This window comes from Glycine max, chromosome 19 (assembly GCF_000004515.6).
Source record: "Glycine max cultivar Williams 82 chromosome 19, Glycine_max_v4.0, whole genome shotgun sequence".
Classification (NCBI taxonomy): domain Eukaryota; kingdom Viridiplantae; phylum Streptophyta; class Magnoliopsida; order Fabales; family Fabaceae; genus Glycine; species Glycine max.
In genome coordinates, this window is record NC_038255.2 from 48,734,882 (window position 1) to 48,753,337 (window position 18,456).

At 30.7% G+C, this 18,456-nt stretch overlaps 3 protein-coding genes across 3 annotated transcripts; all 3 read left to right on the top strand.

Moving 5' to 3' along the window:
* The first annotated feature begins 1,217 nt into the window (after positions 1 to 1,217).
* LOC100811105 (protein SREK1IP1) lies at positions 1,218 to 3,832 on the top strand. The gene is made up of 6 exons (XM_003554584.5): positions 1,218 to 1,545; positions 2,330 to 2,408; positions 2,485 to 2,547; positions 3,100 to 3,144; positions 3,232 to 3,288; positions 3,377 to 3,832. Exons 1-6 carry the CDS (start codon positions 1,331 to 1,333, stop codon positions 3,467 to 3,469), a joined length of 552 nt encoding a protein of 183 aa, XP_003554632.1. The 5' UTR covers positions 1,218 to 1,330; the 3' UTR covers positions 3,470 to 3,832.
* Positions 3,833 to 9,040: 5,208 nt separating this feature from the next.
* On the top strand, positions 9,041 to 11,649 carry LOC100811640 (epoxide hydrolase A). Its single transcript, XM_003554585.5, has 3 exons — positions 9,041 to 9,648; positions 10,468 to 10,706; positions 11,223 to 11,649. Exons 1-3 carry the CDS (start codon positions 9,109 to 9,111, stop codon positions 11,467 to 11,469), a joined length of 1,026 nt encoding a protein of 341 aa, XP_003554633.1. The 5' UTR covers positions 9,041 to 9,108; the 3' UTR covers positions 11,470 to 11,649.
* A 2,560-nt stretch (positions 11,650 to 14,209) lies between these two features.
* LOC100812169 (epoxide hydrolase A) lies at positions 14,210 to 15,651 on the top strand. The gene is made up of 3 exons (XM_006604739.4): positions 14,210 to 14,792; positions 14,940 to 15,184; positions 15,283 to 15,651. The coding sequence occupies exons 1-3, from the start codon at positions 14,271 to 14,273 to the stop codon at positions 15,527 to 15,529; spliced, it is 1,014 nt and encodes a 337-aa protein (XP_006604802.2). The 5' UTR covers positions 14,210 to 14,270; the 3' UTR covers positions 15,530 to 15,651.
* Positions 15,652 to 18,456: the final 2,805 nt, after the last annotated feature.

Genomic DNA, 18,456 nt, shown 5'->3' on the forward strand with positions numbered 1-18,456 from the left:
CTCAAAACAATATGTTTGAAAGGAAAAAGCACCATTGTCAACTAGCTTAAAAAATTGTTTCCTTACACGATCAATAACAGAGAGATCATGAACCTTTTTTTTTATTATTATTACACGGCCCATATGGGAGAAATTTGCTTCCTCATTTTTTTTAGACTTAAATATCTTTTTGATTAATATAAATTTGTATTTTTTATTTTTAGTCCTTATAAAAAAAATTTGTATAAATTTTGTTTATTTTTAACTTATGTAAGTTTTTGTTTTTTCAATTTTGATTCCTGTAAATTATTTTGTTTATTTTAATTTCTGTCAATTTATGTTTTTTCAATTTTAATTTTTTAAGATACCATTTTTTTTAGTCTCTATAAATTTTTGCCTATAGAAATTAAAATTCAAAATACACAAATTTATAAAAATTAAAAATGAAAAAAATAACTTATATAGGAATGGTAAATAAATAAAATAACTTACACAAACCAAAGTTAAAAAACACCAACTTACATAAACCAAAAATATATTTAATCCTTTTTTTTTCTTACTTCATTTCATAGAAGTTAGCTTAATCCTTTTCTTTTTCAGTTGTTCCACACTTTTGTTATTATAAACCTTCAACGAAAGTATTGATTCATCATTGTTAAATCTGCTGCCTCTGTTTTGAAATAAAATATTAATAGGGGTGAATGAACAAAACCCAAGTGGAAGGTTTATTATAATAATAGAAATGTGCAACAAAATAGATTATCAAACTAACTTATAGGAGAAAGTTTGTGTTACTATTAAATTAAACAAAAATAAAATCAAAGCATAAATAAATTTCCCGCATGTCATCCATATATAAAAAATAATAATGTAAGGAATATATGCTCTTCATTATTGCCTATGAAATGAATCAATTCATCAAGGACTTCCATCATGAGCCTTCTAACATACTCTCACGCGCCACCTACAATAGAGAGATATAACAAGGTCACGGTTTGAAAACATTGCAAGAGAGAGATAACAAGAGAAAGAGAGAAAACATAACCTTTTAAACTTTAAAGAAAACGGGCGGGGATGTAAATAGACATTTGGGGAGTGAGAATAGCACAACCCATCTCAAAATCCAGCCAGCAAGTCCAATCAATATTTTTGTGGGTTAGGCTCGGTTAGCCCATTGAGAATTTTGTTCTTAAAAAAAAATTTGTTACATAATTGAAAAACAAAATTTAATTCAAAGTATTGTTATATTATTAACATCACGCTCTAACGTAGGTAAAAGAGAGAAAGAAATAAAAAATTGGCGTGAGTCGGGCCAAGCAAGCTAAGGCAAACCCTCGTTGGCAAGTTTGTGATGGCGGCCTCTTCTTCCTCTCTCTCTGCCTCCGACGACTCTTCTTCTCGCCGTCGCAGGCGCCACCACCGCCATCGCCGAGGCCGCGATAAGGACTCTCTCAAGATTCGAAAGAAGAGCAAGTCCCAATCCCAATCCCGCGGAAAACGACGCCGTAGGCATTACCACCACTCTTCCGATTCCTATTCTTCATCCTCCCTCTCTGATTACTCCAGGTTCCATATCTATCCCTCTCATAACTCATAACTCACGCATTTCTTTTTATTATTCTATTTCGTATTATCATGTACATGCTTTGCTTCAATAGTTGATTCAATACAATTTATGAATTTTAGAATTCTATTGGTTTTGAGTTCTCGTATCCTTTAAGATCCATGAAAATAACATAGTTGATTCAATATTCACCGTCTCAGAATGATTAATTACTTTATAATTAGTAGAAAAATATAATTCATTATTTCCGACCATTGTAAGGGAGGCCGAGGCACACGGTTGTAAAAGAAGTAGTTTATTCAATCTTGTTCTCTGTCTTAGGTACCAGGAGATGTTTATTACGTAGAATTGATATGTACTGAATTGGAGAATCGGATTAATGTTCCCGTTCCAACATTTGGGTTTCTCACTTATGGAATCTGTTTTGTTCTATTTCATTCCGTTATTATTTTTGGCGATTCGAGGTTGGAAGAGATGTGAAACGAAATCATAATTTATAACTGATGGAAATTTATTTGAAAATAGATTTTGATAACACTGACCTTTGACTGAGCAATCCTCAGTCTCATTTGCCGTGCATCCTTTCCCCCTTTACTATGGATTTGGAAACATGGTTTCTTCAAAATGTTTAATGTTGATAAATTGTGTGCCTTGTAGAGGTTGTCTAATCATTTTGCATATTGCATATGTTTCTGATTTCAAAAACTTGTAGCAATACATGTTGGTGATTTAATAAGTGGATTAATCTGGCTTTATCATAACACTTTGTTCATCTTTTCACTTCAGAAGTGAAAGTTCTTCTGATAGTGAACATGAAACATCTCACCGTTCAAAGAGGCACAAAAAGAGTGACAGGCCAAAGAAGGTGACTTGTTAGTAATACAATTTTTCTTAGTTTACAATCTTCTCCATTTACCTTACATCTCCCCTTCACCCTCCAGAATAAGGAAAAAGATCAAAGTAAAAGCCACCGTCATAAGTGGCAGAAGCATAAAGTAAAAGAGGTAGGTCACTTTTTCATGCCATTTTTGTTATCTTCCATAGGCTTGTTCAAAATAGTTTGGTATTCTTCGTATTTAAAGTTTTTAACTCAAGTTACCTTGAAATGTTGACTATGTGCGAGGCGTCGTTTCATTTAAATCTTCAGATTGTTCATAAACTTGATTCAGCATGTTAATACTTATTACTACTGGAAGTTTTGCTGCATGGATTCTTTTCTAAATCTAAGATGCACCCATGTAATTTTGTATGATTCTATCATCTTCTGCATAGTTTGAAAACACTGGTTTGAATTTGATTTTGACATCATTGATCCTGAACTAATAATGCATACCATAAAACAGCAAATTATTATTTAGCTGCAAAGTTGCTTACTTATTTCCATGCGCAACGTTTTTTACTTTCTAGTCTGAGATGCTTATGATACTTTCTGCCTATTTTATGTATTGGCTCTTTGAAATTGGAGCTGGGATCTGTGACATGTTTGGGTGCTTGATTGACTTGCTTCGATGTTGTTTCTTGGTGGGGTTTGTCCTGGCAATGGGAGCTTTATATAGAAACAGCATGATGAGAGGAGCAGCAGCCCTGTGCAGCTTTCCAAGGTTTTTATTGTAATCTAGCTTAGAAATTCAATGCATTTACTTACTTCCATGGTTTTTTTATTTTCCTATATTTTTGTACTTGATCAGTTTTTAGGGCGTGACAAAGATGATGGTGTCCGTCGCAGTGCTGTATCTGGCAAGAAGGTATGGATGTGTTATTTGATTGTAACTTTGTTTTGGTCCTTTTATTGGTAGTAGCAATCTTGAATTTTTTTTATTGTTTTTTTTGTAGATTCTTCTGAAACTTGAGAAAACAAAGGAAGATAAGGTAGCTGAAAGCAAGAGAAATGAACTGCTGAACTTTTTAAATGCTAGTTTTGATTAGATTTGATAGGGTACAACAAAATCTGCAAAGAACCAAATTTACTTACGTGGGTGCATAAATTATTTTTCCATTATAAGAACCGGGCAGCCTGCCATTTCCTTGCGGAAGAGGAGGGGGATACCATAATATTATGCGTACCATTGAAAGACATGTGTGGTTCTCAATCAGTGGATTTCTCTTTTACGGAATATGTTATGAGCTTTTGTAGAATGAGGAGTTTTTGACCCAACAGATTCCATACATGGTATTTTGAGATTGGGCAATCATTGTGTTATGTGCCAAGACTTTTTTTTTTTTCTTGTGTTTATTTGGGCACATGTGACTGAATTATTAAAAATTTGTTCCCTTCTTGGTTTCCCCTCCGATGATTGTTCTTAAAATAGGTTTGGATTGAATTGAGTCAACGTAAAGATCTTAGGTTCAATTCTTGTTCATTGCCCGTTATTGATATATATCATTTGTAAGTACCAATATGATTCCTTGTGACCTTGGAATGGAGCAACCTCTCCTTTCTATACTATTGCTTACCCTACAACAAATAATTATCTTCAGGAATGTAGTTATAAATACTAACTAGTTTGTGCTTTTAATGGGAGAGCTATGGGGTAGACGTAAGGAGTTGGAGAATTTTGAAAGGGATAGCGGGGAAAGTAAACTTTCGATGCTTATGTTTTTTTTTTGTTCTATGAATTGATGATTGAACAATTGGCTAATAAAAATCAACAGGAATTTTGTGGGTGCTTATAATCTTTAAGGTGTTATTAGAAGTAGTATTAAATTTGTTGATAGTTTGAAAGTATATGTTCTAGCCAGTTTGAAAGTATATTTTAATCTCAAAATTTATCCAATACGTACGATATTGCGTCTGTAGTAACTAGTGTTCGATGTACACGTCTTTTTTTTTTTTTTTTGGGAAGCGATGTCCCCATATCTCATTCCTATTGCGTTAAAAAGGTAGTGCAGAGTTGAATTGAAAAGAAAAGAAATTTATTTTTTTATAAAGGTATGCATTGCCTGTCCGGTCTATTGCCGATTAATAACTAGAAATTTTCTCCAATTTATTATTATGAGGGCTAAAATTTCAAAATTTTGAAACGGCAAAATAGTAATAAATATAAATTGTGCGCTTTGCGAGCACTTGCGTCTTTTGTCGAAGACGGTCACATAGAGCCACCGCTATATGGTGCACCTGCCTCCTTCATCATCCGAATTTCTTCCATGATCGTCATATACATTATAGAGTGAGTAAACATTGCTACCACCTGCTGTCATTTTCACCAGAGGTGTTAAAAGAAATTGAATTGTACCGAACTGTTCAGAAACTGAATTGAATCAATGTGTTGACTAAACAGCCAAATGGAGAGCCTCTTTTGATGAGTAAGTTGTGTTGCTAGACAACCTTACATTTACAATAATTGCTGCCATTCGAATCGATAGGACGACTATGAATGATAATATTTATTCACTTATAAATATTGTAATAAAAAATTGAAGTTAGAAAAAAATATTACAACTACGCTATAATAAGATTATTTGAGGAAGAGAATTAAATAATATTCATAATTATTTTATTTAATAATAATTACATAAATTTATTTTTAAATCATAAATTAATTCTCTTATTTTTAATATATATTTAAATTAAGACTAATGATGTATACTCTTACTTTTATCGTATCTTATAGAGACAATTTTAAATGAAAAATCTATATATTTTATGTTTTAAAAATATAAAACGCACTCAATGTTAATCGTTAAAAAAGTAAACAGTAGAACGATTAGTAGATAGGAGAATAGTATAAAATATAAGAGAGTTTAGAATTATTCTTGAATTAATTAAAATTTATATTTAAAGCATATCTAATAATTTAAATTAGGAACATGCCATTTGCCAAACCATGCCTTCGAAGTGTAATATAAGAAGACTTTTCCAATTCGGGTCCATTGCCAATGCGTAGTAGTTAACTCTCTCAGATGAGTTCATGCACCCACGGCCACGTCTACTTATAAGGCGAGGTTACGTATATCACATTTGGCAGCAAGGAAAAGGAAAAAGATGGAAGTGAAAGTGAACGGCATCAACATGCATGTGACGGAGAAAGGAGAGGGTCCAGTGGTGTTGTTCCTCCACAGGCTTCACTGGGGGCCTCAACTGTACTATAGAAATTAATATCAACTTGTATGTTAATTCCTATATATTACTATTTGTTTTCTGTCCATCATTAATTGACACCTGGCATTAGGCTTCCACATTATAGTAAATATATGATTCTTTCTTTGTTTAAAGAAATTGGGAGCTTACGTGTCCCATATTTGGAGGAAGTGGTCGTGCATGAAGGGTTGTCTCATTTTAACAACCAAGAAGATGCAGAGGATGTCAACAATCACTTTTATGATTTTGTAAAGAAGTTCTAATGATCTTACCAATTTTTGTTAATTGTCACATTGCTCACTCAGTGTAGTAATAAAGTAATTTTGTTGCCATCTATGCTACTTGCGTTTGCTGGCTCGTTCGTCTAGTTAAGACTTTAAGTTATATTTCTACTCATGATTTTACCATTATGGAAGCATATTTCATTATTTCGTAATTTTCAGGGTTGCTTGGCACCGTAGACGGTAATATCCCAGAAGTACGTACTCAAAGAATTGCTTCATATTGTTTTTGTTGCAACTACGTACTAGTTCAAATATTCAAGTTACAACACAATTTTTTTAATCTAATGCATTGTCTAGTGAACAATAAACAAATTAAAATACAGAAGTTAGTGTGCAAGTTATTATAATATCTTTATTAATATTGAATATTTTAATAAAATTAATATTATATATTATATACACGGTACATAAATAATGTAGACATAATTTTGAGAAATAATATGAAGGGTTTTTCCATATGTTTACGCCAGAGACAGATGAAAGTTATTGCGACGTTTATTTTACAATTATCTTTCTCTGTTAGTTTAAGAAAGTATCCCAACTGCATGTATATTTTACAGTTCTCTTTCTCTGTTAGTTTAAAAATGTATCTCTTTACTCAAAATGGATGGATGGGATAAGAGGAAAATTAATTATTTTGAAATAAGAAGCTTAAATACTGTAATTTCTAATTACACAAAATAGAAAAATAAATTAAGAGTTTGGCTAATAAGTGTTATTAGAATATTGGTTAAGGAATTATAATAAAAAATATTTATCATGAAAATTACAGGAAAATGTAAAAAAAGTTATGACAGTATAATTTTATGCATTTTTAATAAAAAAATACTTTTTTTAGTTTCTTAATTAATATCTTTAAGTACACCCGTTATCATGTACTTAAAATTAAACAAACTACGTAACCAGCAAAAAGAGAGAGTGGAGCTGCCCATTGATTTAGTATAAGTTACAGATATATAACTGTAGAGAAAAGATTGGAATATACTTAATTTGAAGATACGATTACGGTTAGTTTCCTTCGGCAATCTCGTTATTTTTCTTAATTTTTTTGCATTCTTGGATATGAGATGCCATATCACGGAAAGTTTTAGGCTTTGTGTTTATTTTGTGGTATATAGTGGAGTATACATTATACACTGTTTTCACTTCCGATCGAAGTTTGTCCTGACACGAAAAAAGCATAATCCCATAGTCGATTCTAATGATGCTGTATTGTGTATAATTTAATTTATCTTAACTAGTGACGGATTCATTTGTAACAAAAAATGATAAAGATTCATTTGTTGATTGCTAAAATACTACCTGTTCTCACCACGCTTGGAATTTCATGGTTGGAGTTGGAGAGCTTCACATCTGTCGGACAGTGCACATTGTTGGCTTCACTAAAATTAATTTCGTCGAAATTAATCCATCAAAATCACTAACATTGTTTGGTTTGAGTAGAAAGCAAGGTCTCAGGTTTTATTGTCATTTTAATACTAACCCAACGATTAACATTGCAGGAATGATTACTGATATCGAAATAAATCCATAAAAAGTCACTAACATTGTTGGTTTAAGTAGAAAGCAAGGTCTCACGACTAGAAACATTTTGTTCAATTTTTGTCCTTTTAATTTACAATATCAATGAAACATTTTTATTTTTTCTAATTTATCTTTAAAAATATACAGTGAAGTGAAAAAAATAAGAAATAAATATATAAATGAGTGAAAATATAATTAATATGAAAAATAAGAGATATATTAGGAAATGCATAATGATTTTCATGAAATCTAAAATATTAAATTTCCTTTTTAATATTCCTATGCCAAAATCTTAAATTCAAAGAAAATGAAATGGACTGAGCATTTTATTTGTAATATTCTTCCTAAAGAGTAAATACAGTTATTTAAATAAAAGTTTATTATCTGAAAATTTTATTATTTTCTTTTGTAACTTATCATTTATAAATAATAATAAAAAATGATATTAAATCATGATAATAAGTGATAGATCTAGAAATTAGTGGTAACAAAAAATAATTTCTAATATTTTTACAAAAGTAAAATATCATAAGATATTACAAAATATATAATATTATGATAAAAAAAATCTAAATCACTTAAGCTTCTACAAATTACAATTGTCCTTTACATACTTTCATATTTTAAAAATATTCCATGATTTGTTCATTGCGAATATTAATTTAGTATGTGAAATGTAATACTCTTTATTAAAATAAGCAACACTAAAACATCATTAATCATGCATGCTTTTTTTATAAAAGAAAAATGCTTTCGACAAAATTACACCATGGAATTTTTTAAAAGATATGTGTTTTACTTATCTCTTAAACAAACAATTTGAGTTCTTTATTATCTTTGTCTCAATAGAATTTTTGAAAAGATTTGTGTGATTTTAGAAAAAGAAACTTTAAATTCGAGTTTGAAATTATATCTTTTGAGATTTGTTTAGTCAATCTTTTTTTATATTTTATTTTTATCCAATCTAATATATTATTATATTAATATATTTTCTAAAAATATAACAATCTAATATATTAAAATAATTTAATCTATTTTTTCTTTATTAAGAAATATATTTAGATAATCTTTATTTAAATAATTATTGAATTATTTTTTAATATTATATGAAACAATATGTTTTAAATAATTATTGAAACAATAATGAGAATTGAATTAAATGATTTAGGTTTGAGCATATAATTTTTGTATTTAATATCTTATATTTATTTGGATTTTGAGTTAAAAAAATTTAATGATGACAATATATAGTTTTTTATGAGAATAATTATGTTTTATATACATTAACAAATAAAAAAAAATTGATGGAAACAATTGCCCACAACAGTTAAGATGCATACGCCAATGATGATACTATCTCTTTCTCATATTTTTTTTATTTATGTTTTAGGTTATTGTAGATGAATTAAGAAATATTTAAAATATTCTTATTTAATACTTTAAATTTTGATATTTGTACAGTTGCATTACTAGCGGTGAATATTAAATAATGATATAGTATTTGATTAAATATTAATTATTTTGAGAAAAATAAAAATATATGGATGGAAGTAGTATTTGGAGTAAATTAAAACGGCTGGATAGCTCTAGGAGCCTATGGTTTGGCATGGTTTGGCATGGTTTGGCATTGAGTGTGAAACAGGCTAATAAATGTGAGTGGTTCACCGTCGCAACTTCCAATGTGCGAGCACTTACTCGTCTCACTGTCTTGCTATATTTGGGTGAGAACACAGAGGATAGTGGAGTTCAACGAGATGGAGCAAATAAAGCACAGAATAGTTGAAGTGAATGGCATAAAAATGCATGTTGCAGAGAAAGGAGAGGGTCCAGTGGTGTTGTTCCTCCACGGCTTCCCTGAGCTCTGGTACTCATGGCGCCACCAGATTCTCTCTCTCAGCTCCCTCGGCTACCGCGCCGTCGCTCCCGATCTCCGTGGCTACGGTGACACCGAGGCACCACCTTCAATCAGCAGCTACAACTGCTTCCACATAGTGGGTGATCTCGTTGCGCTTATTGACTCTCTGGGTGTCCAACAAGTGTTCCTTGTGGCTCATGACTGGGGAGCCATCATAGGTTGGTATCTCTGCATGTTTCGCCCTGACAAAGTTAAGGCCTATGTCTGCCTCAGTGTCCCTTTCTGGCCCAGAAACCCCAAAGTGAAGCCCGTTGATGCCATGCGGGCCATATATGGAGATGACTACTACATCTGCAGATTCCAGGTTCTTGTCCTTCTATTCTACTATTAATAACGCCAAACTTAACAACTAGATTTGTGTATTTCTGTTATAACACACGCTAGCTAGCTGTTCATTTGAGCAACCAAACCCATGGCTCTTGCGTTGTCAATGCCATCTGCAAACTGATATTGCAATCAAGCGATAAGCTCTTCACAGGTTCATCGAACCATTTATGATTTGTGGGATTTCCTTTTTTTAACTGCACGCATGCCCTCTTCCACTTTTTGTAACCTCGATTCAAGCTTATTAATTACAAAATGATAATCTCCTTCTTCTTTTTTTTAAAGTATTTCCCAAGTGATATTTTACTTGTCCTTGGACTAGATTTTATATCCAAAATTGTTTTGGTTTAACTATATTTTGTTCTCTGTAATATACACAATGGTTTACACACACATATATAATTATAGTTTTTTGTTTTGTTTTGATTCTTTTGATCAAATAGTTATTTTTTCGGTTTTGTTCTTGTAATAGTAGTATATTTAATAATTTGCTTTTTTTTTATCACTTTTTTTTCAAAAGAATTAATTAAAAATAAATAAGTTATAATAAGGATTAAATTAAAAATATTAGAATAATTAAAAAAATACTAGTAAAGATTAAAATATTTTTTTGTAAAGACAAAATAATTTTAAAAAGCCTACTTAAATAAAGAAGTCATATATTATATGGACCAACAACAACATATTTAGTATGAAGTTCATTACCTTAACGGAGATTCTGAATAGTTGAATAATCATTAATGGTTATCCAATACTACGAATCCTAGATCTGATATTACCTGGTTAACTCATAAAACAGGAGCCAGGCAAGGCAGAAGGTGAGTTAGCCAAAAATAGCACTGAACAGGTAATAAAAAACGTATTCATAAGTCGCAAACCTGGGCCACCAATTTTGGAGAAGGAAGGAATGGGTTTCAATCCCAATACTTCAATGCCCCTTCCCACTTGGCTCTCACAAGAAGACCTCACGTACTATGCTTCTAAATTTGAAAAGACAGGCTTCACTGGAGGACTCAACTACTATAGAAATTTCAACTTGTAAGTTTTTATATTTTTCCTTTTAATTTTGGTTTGGAAACTGAATGCGAAAGGCTTTTACACCAAAATGATGTAATTTTTTGAATTTATTACCAAAATGGCTAAATGATCCTTTGAAAGAAGATTTCAAAATATTGAAATCTAATGAAATTGTGTTTTAAAACATGATTTTATTTTTTAAAAAAGATTGGACATATAATTACGTGTATCTAGTTTCGGGTTGGAAAATTAAGTTTAAAATTGATTTTGGATACACTTTAACAGGTTTTACGTTAGAGAATTGTATTTATAATTAATTCTGAATTGAAGTAATTTTTAATAATTTTTGAATTAGATCTAAAATTTTGTATTAAGTTTTACTTTTAATTTTATTATAATTATTTTATAATAAAAATATCTAAACATAAATTATATTATTTCAAAATCAATTTTGATAACTCTCGTTCAAACATGCACTGGCCATGTGTTAAATGATTTTATTGGTTGTATTGCTCATTCAACTCTTGTGTTTTACAGAAATTGGGAGCTCACAGCACCATGGACTGGAGCACAAGTCAAAGTACCAGTGAAGTTCATTACAGGTGATTTGGATCTAGTATACACTTCACTGGGGACGAAGAACTATATTGAGAGCGGTGCTTTCAAGAAAGATGTACCAAATTTGGAGGAAGTAGTTGTGCAAGAAGGGGTGGCTCACTTTAACAACCAAGAAGCTGCAGAGGATGTCAGCAATCACATTTATGATTTTATCAAGAAGTTCTGATCTTATCAACTTAATTTGTTAGTTGTCGCTCTGCTCACTTGAGTTAATTGGTCAAATAATTTGCTTGTCATCTATGCTACTTCATGGTGTTTCGTTTGCAGGCTCGTTGGTTTAAGTTATATTTGTACTCATAATCGAGACATTATGGAAAATATATTTCGTTTGGATGTTGGCACCGTAGACTATAACTCTTGTTCTCCTGAAGTCACAGAATTAATTCATTTTTGCTTCTGTTGCTTGAATTAACAGTTCGAATTCCAATTCCAAAATACATTTTGCTTCTGCAGAAGATATCAAGTAGGCAAAGTAGTCAGTCATATTGGGAAATCTTTAAACACTTATTGTGGGGGAAACTCACTATGGTAGAAATATTTAATTATTTTTGTCTTTGGTTTTGGTGTTATACTTTAATTTTTCGTCTTTATAGTTTTATAAATTTAGATTTTAGACCTTAATATTTTTTTCTGTCTTGATTATAATTTTTAATTTAAATTTTAGTCATTATAATTTTATATTTATCTTGACTTTCATCTATATAATTTTATTCTATTTAGGTTTTATTTTTTATCTTACTAATATATAGGATATTAATTAAGTAAAAAATATTTAATATAAAAATCATAGAAAAATAGAAAAATATCATTGATATCACAATTTTTAGTCTTCCAAATAAAATATTTATATTTTGAGTTTCTTGACCGGTGCCCTAGCATTTGGTGTCAAATTGAAGTTTAACCCCAAATCTCATCCATCAATTTTAATTTAATCTAATGATTTTTATTAATTTATTGAAAAACTCACATGCTCCTAGCTTCTTAAAACCCCTCACGTAATCCGCTCTCATTAACCATTATTCCTTCTTTAAATCATAAGGAAGTTTATAGAAATCCAAGGAGTAAGCCGCCAATTAAGAAGGCACTGTACTACACTTACACTTAACTCCCCGGCTTCCAATGCTTCGTATATAGATCATATATGTTGATAAAAGTAATGTGCCCAACAATAAAAGATTTAAAGGTCTGATCCAAAATGTGTTGTACAAGCACATGTTAATTCTCAAAGTTTTTTTTCTTAAATAATTTATGGTGCCATTCGATTGTCTCCTTTATTTCTTTTTAGCAAGCTCATACTAGACAATTTGCAGGCATAATGAACAAAATCTAGTACTTGGAAAGAATTTCAATTTTTTAATGCTCAATTTCCAGTATACCGGCTGCCAATGGAGTTCATCTCCCATGAAGAATAAAGGTTTCAGTGTTTCAATAATTGACAATTTCAACAACTGGGCCTTGGAAGTGGTGTAGGAAAATTCTGAAGACCCAGTTCTGCAATAGCGTGACTAGTTGACTATACCGCGGGACTCTACAAACTAATTGAACAATTAATAATGAAATATAATTTAAAAGAGCTTTGTGTGTGTGTGAAATATGACTACAAAGTCATCACACCTATTTATAAACCAAACTGCAGTAGTTAGAAAAATCTGATCCGCCCATTGTATTGAATTCAAAGCATAAATTGGTTTTTAGTACACATTTAACGTTTCAGTAAAACAGAAGCACCTCGAAGACTATGTTGTGCTTGCAATATTCATCATGGCTCAAGCATTGATCGATTTTGGGTTTATTAGAAAGAACGGGAATGAAATGGAAGGATAGTGTTCAATTTTAATTAGTTTTAACTCCAACAAAAATAACAGCATCTCTATTAATATCTCCAGTTGCAATTAGTCCAGCGCGCGCGTCTATAGAGAATGAGATGATTGTATTTGTTGATATATACCTACTAGTAATTAAGAATTTCATTCTCCCAGTTATATATATTTTTAATATTTTCTTTTCTCTCCTTCATATATATATATATATATATTTTATACGATCAAAATTATAATGATTAAAATAATTTATACTGGTGCAATTTTTAAATATGTATTGTTATTTATCTTAAAAATATTTTAAATTAAATTTTAAAAAATCGGGAATTTAAAAATACAAGTTCAAAATCATTGTTTACACTAATTTTATATCAACTGGACCGCTTCTTATTGATTTTGAGATTACCCAATTTTTAGAATTAACAGACCAATCTTAGGCTAGATTGTTCTTAGATCAGTAGAACCTTAGTGTAAATTAATTATCAAGATTCTTATAACCAGTGTCAATAATGCTCTCATTAAGGAATTTAAAGTAAAATTAAATAGAAGTTTTTAAAAATTCACACCGAGAATGTATTAAAAATCATAGTAAAAATGCATTAATTAATAACACATTTTAATAAAATCTTTTTATTCTGAATTTATTAATCAGCTTCATAGATATTAGTTCGTATGTGCCTAAATCAGTTCTTGGCATTTAGTATATTTTGATGCAAAAATTGTAATTAAAATAAATTTGTACACATTTATAACTTATTAATTATTAAGTTTAAAATTTAAAAATACTGATAAGTTTGAAATTGATAAATATAAAAAATATGAATATTGGTTACTCTTTTAACTGCACCCTCTCTCCTGTATGTATTATCAGAACTGGTATTTTTAGTGTACCGGATTATATGAAAAACAAATTATTTGCCGGATGTCTTGTTCTGAAAAACTGAAACGCAGTATTACTTTTGCAACAAAGGGACGCAAATTCATTGAATCAGCGGCGGTAGTCCATTTATGACCACCATCAAAAGTTATAACGACCCCATGAGATAAGGTACATAAAGCTACAGTTACATTTGACTTTCTCGAAACACGATGGCGGAAGAACGCGTAAACCGAACCGAATTGGAGCGTTTAAAAGATAAAGAGAGGAATGCATGCCTTCATAAACCGTGTATCATATTGTTGTGCAAGAGACAGAGGGAGTGAGATGGAAGGCATAGAACACAGAACAGTTGAAGTGAACGGCATAAAAATGCATGTTGCAGAGAAAGGAGAGGGTCCAGTGGTGTTGTTCCTCCATGGCTTCCCTGAGCTCTGGTACTCATGGCGCCACCAGATTCTCTCTCTCAGCTCCCTCGGCTACCGCGCCGTCGCTCCCGATCTCCGTGGCTACGGTGACACCGAGGCACCACCTTCAATCAGCAGCTACAACTGCTTTCACATAGTGGGTGATCTCGTTGCGCTTATTGACTCTCTGGGTGTCCAACAAGTTTTCCTTGTGGCTCATGACTGGGGAGCCATCATAGGTTGGTATCTCTGCATGTTTCGCCCTGACAAAGTTAAGGCCTATGTCTGCCTCAGTGTTCCTTTTCTCCGCAGAGACCCAAACATCAGAACGGTAGATGGCATGCGTGCTTTGTATGGAGACGACTACTATGTCTGCAGATTTCAGGTTATTTTTAGTTTTATTTTCGGCTTCGCACATATATAAGGTTCCACGTTGAGATTTTATTGATCTTTGTTTATGTGAATTGATCATGCGAGAATTTAGTGCAATAGTAGATATGATGGGAATAATTGTTTTTAAAACGTGTGACAGAAACCAGGCGAAATGGAAGCTCAGATGGCTGAAGTTGGCACTGGGTATGTTCTCAAAAACATCCTTACAAGTCGCAAAACTGGTCCTCCATTCCTTCCGCATGGAGAGTTTGGAACTGGATTCAATCCAGATATGTCTGATTCCTTACCCTCTTGGCTCACAGAAGATGATCTTGCTTATTATGTCTCCAAATTCGAGAAAACTGGCTTCACTGGAGGCTTGAACTACTACAGAAATTTCAACTTGTAATTTCTTTATTCTGCGTATTGCCTGGGATGATTGTTTTCGACTGCTCTAAATTAATTGATGATATTTAGATAATTATTTGTATGTACATTTGCAGAGATTGGGAGCTGACAGCTCCATGGACAGGAGTGCAAATCAAGGTGCCCGTAAAATTCATTACAGGTGAGTTGGACTCGGTATATACCTCGCTAAACTTGAAGGAGTATATCCACGGTGGAGGGTTCAAGCAAGATGTGCCAAACTTAGAACAAGTGATTGTGCAGAAAGGAGTGGCTCACTTCAATAATCAAGAAGCCGCCGAGGAAATCAATACTCACATTTACGATTTTATCAAGAAGTTTTAATCTCATCCAAAAACGAATTCATCCTGAATATAGTTGCAGGATCATATATATATACAGTTTAAATCGTTAAAGTTGTATGTAATAATAATAATATATGGCATAGCCTCTAAATTAATTTTCAATCTTATCATGCAAATGGTGTCGATCTTATGATGTCATGAAACAAATTAATTATTTGCCTGCTGTTTTCTTTTAGAAATATTGAAATGTGTTACTTGTGCAACAAAGCACCTCATATTCATTGACTCGTTAGGACCCCACTTGTTAAAGTTATATATAATGATCCTTATAGAAAATATAAACCACACGTTATGTATATTTGACTTAATTACAGTTTGATATCGCATTTTTCTTGGAGAAACAAAAAATAATTATCAAGATACATAGTGGTAATCCAATTGACAACCGTCCTTGTCCTTGCTAGTTTCTATAATCCCTTTATCATTTTGCAATAAGACTAGACAATTTATCAATTTGCTCCCTTGCAACCCGGTCCAGCCTTTTTGACACTTGTGGTGCCACAAAAGCTACATGGCTTTCCTCCATCACAAAACCTTTCATCACCATTATTGACACTTGCGCTACTCATTATGCTCCTTCATATCACCAAAACAAGACTTCAGCGTTTTGTTAATAATTGCCCACCTAAAATGAGCCCTATACCTGTACGTAATTCGCACTCAACAGAAGCACAGAAGCGTTTTAACAAGGCCTGGTTGGCAACACCTTTCCCTTAATCATTTTGCGTGCATGATCACGTCTGCTTGTACCAATTTATTTTCACACCACGTGTTCCAAACTCCGTCCCCTCAAATTCAGTAGTTCCACCAATTAAAGTTATTTATATTATTTTAAGACAAATACTAATCTTTATGGTTTTTTCTTGGGGAACTATCCTTTATGTTTAGAAAGTAAAAAATTTATATTAAAGATTGACAAATTACATTCCTATAATGTTTAGATGCATTCTCACATAATTTTTAATATAATTTTTTTCTTTTTTAAATACTCTTTTTAATCGATATTCTAAAAACATTGATTATCAACACTCTTATTTTAAATCTCTTTCAACCATGGGCCTTGATGAGTGTTTTTTTGGATTTTGATCCTTTGCAGTTTTTAGAAAAACTGCATGAATATATGTCAGCCATTCATTTTATTTTATTATAAACAAATTAATCTTTAAAATTAAATTTTACTCATTAATATTAATTGTGTAGTACTTGAAATTGCACACGATTCTATATATTATTCCGTGTATTTGTGTCGACCGTGGAATTAAACACAACATTAATACTAATTATGTACATCATTTGGAAATTAGAATTACGTTTGCCAGCTGGTCTCTTTAATTAGTTGTATTTGAGTATTCAACTTGTGCACTCAACTACTCACGTGATGGCGGGTAGAAAACTTGTACTTTGAAGAAAATGAAAAATGAATACAAACAAATTAAATGTTAATTTTTTATTTAATTAAAGCTCGAATAATAAACATACGGTATAGTTTACAATCATGAATATATAAATATTTATAAAATAGGGAAATTAATACTAAAAATATAAATTTAATTATTTGGAAATATATTTTTAAATGCAAATATAAATTATGAATACCTTAATATGCATGAATCGATGTGTATTTATTTTATTGATTATTATGAATTATAAAGAAAGGAAATATGAATAGTAATTTGACGAAAACACGAATAAATTTTCATGGCAACTTTTTGTATTATATACTTGGCTAAATATTGTTGTTTTTAAATGAGTAATTTGCTGATAAATAACCATACAAAATTTAGTCTCTGAAAGTGTGATAAATATATTTGACCGTTAATTTTTGTTTGTCACTGTTAATAAAATAACCTACGTGATACATATGGACGAATTTGATACAAAAATGATTGTCAACGTTACCATGTTAACTAGATTGGACGAAAATGTCACTAAGATATAATTTTTGAACGTAAATGTCAATAATTATTTGTTGACTGAAAATGTCAATCTTTTTTTTATCAAAATGTCAATATGTTCTATTGGACCAAAATGTCAATAAGTTAACATTATTGGATGAAACTGTCAATAATTTTTTATTGAACTAATTTGTTAGATCCGAAATTTCATTTAAGAGTAAAATATAACGTTAGGATAAATTTTCATCATTTTTTATCGTTACAAGTATAACATTAGAATAATTACTTAAAAAATATATTAACAAACATAATTTAAAATAAATATAATATTAGCGATAATATTGATTATCAATCATAATTTGTTTGTCACAATAGAAATTATCCAAAATAAACATTATACCAATTTACCAAAATAAACATTATAACAATGTATCAATCCTTATAAATTTTTCCGAATTTTAATAATTAGTCACAATATGCTATAAATAAAAAATAAATATATTTCATATTTCACTTATTTGAATCTTGCTTATTTTATTAGCAATGACGGATAAAAATTAACAATTAAATATATTTGTTACACTTTTTATATTTTTGAAGATTAAATTTTGTATTTTGATTTTTTTACTGTGAACGAATTACACAACGATTAACATTGTTTGGTTTGAGTAGAAAGCAAGGTCTCAGGTTTTATTGTCATTTTAATACTAACCCAACGATTAACATTGCAGGAATGATTACTGATATCGAAATAAATCCATAAAAAGTCACTAACATTGTTGGTTTAAGTAGAAAGCAAGGTCTCATGACTAGAAACATTTTGTTCAATTTTTGTCCTTTTAATTTACAATATCAATGAAACATTTTTATTTTTTCTAATTTATCTTTAACAATATACAGGGAAGTGAAAAAAATAAGAAATAAATATATAAATGAGTGAAAATATAATTAATATGAAAAATAAGAGATATATTAGGAAATGCATATAATGATTTTCGTGAAATGTAAAATA

Coding starts and splice junctions, on each gene's coding strand:
- LOC100811105 (XM_003554584.5), top strand. CDS start 1,331: ATGGCGGCCTCTTCTTCCTCTCTCTCTGCCTCCGACGACTCTTCTTCT. Junction 1,546..2,329: donor TCCCTCTCTGATTACTCCAG/GTTCCATATCTA, acceptor TTTTCACTTCAG/AAGTGAAAGTTCTTCTGATA. Junction 3,145..3,231: donor GCCCTGTGCAGCTTTCCAAG/GTTTTTATTGTA, acceptor GTACTTGATCAG/TTTTTAGGGCGTGACAAAGA.
- LOC100811640 (XM_003554585.5), top strand. CDS start 9,109: ATGTGCGAGCACTTACTCGTCTCACTGTCTTGCTATATTTGGGTGAGA. Junction 9,649..10,467: donor ACTACATCTGCAGATTCCAG/GTTCTTGTCCTT, acceptor CTCATAAAACAG/GAGCCAGGCAAGGCAGAAGG. Junction 10,707..11,222: donor TACTATAGAAATTTCAACTT/GTAAGTTTTTAT, acceptor TGTGTTTTACAG/AAATTGGGAGCTCACAGCAC.
- LOC100812169 (XM_006604739.4), top strand. CDS start 14,271: ATGCATGCCTTCATAAACCGTGTATCATATTGTTGTGCAAGAGACAGA. Junction 14,793..14,939: donor ACTATGTCTGCAGATTTCAG/GTTATTTTTAGT, acceptor AACGTGTGACAG/AAACCAGGCGAAATGGAAGC. Junction 15,185..15,282: donor TACTACAGAAATTTCAACTT/GTAATTTCTTTA, acceptor GTACATTTGCAG/AGATTGGGAGCTGACAGCTC.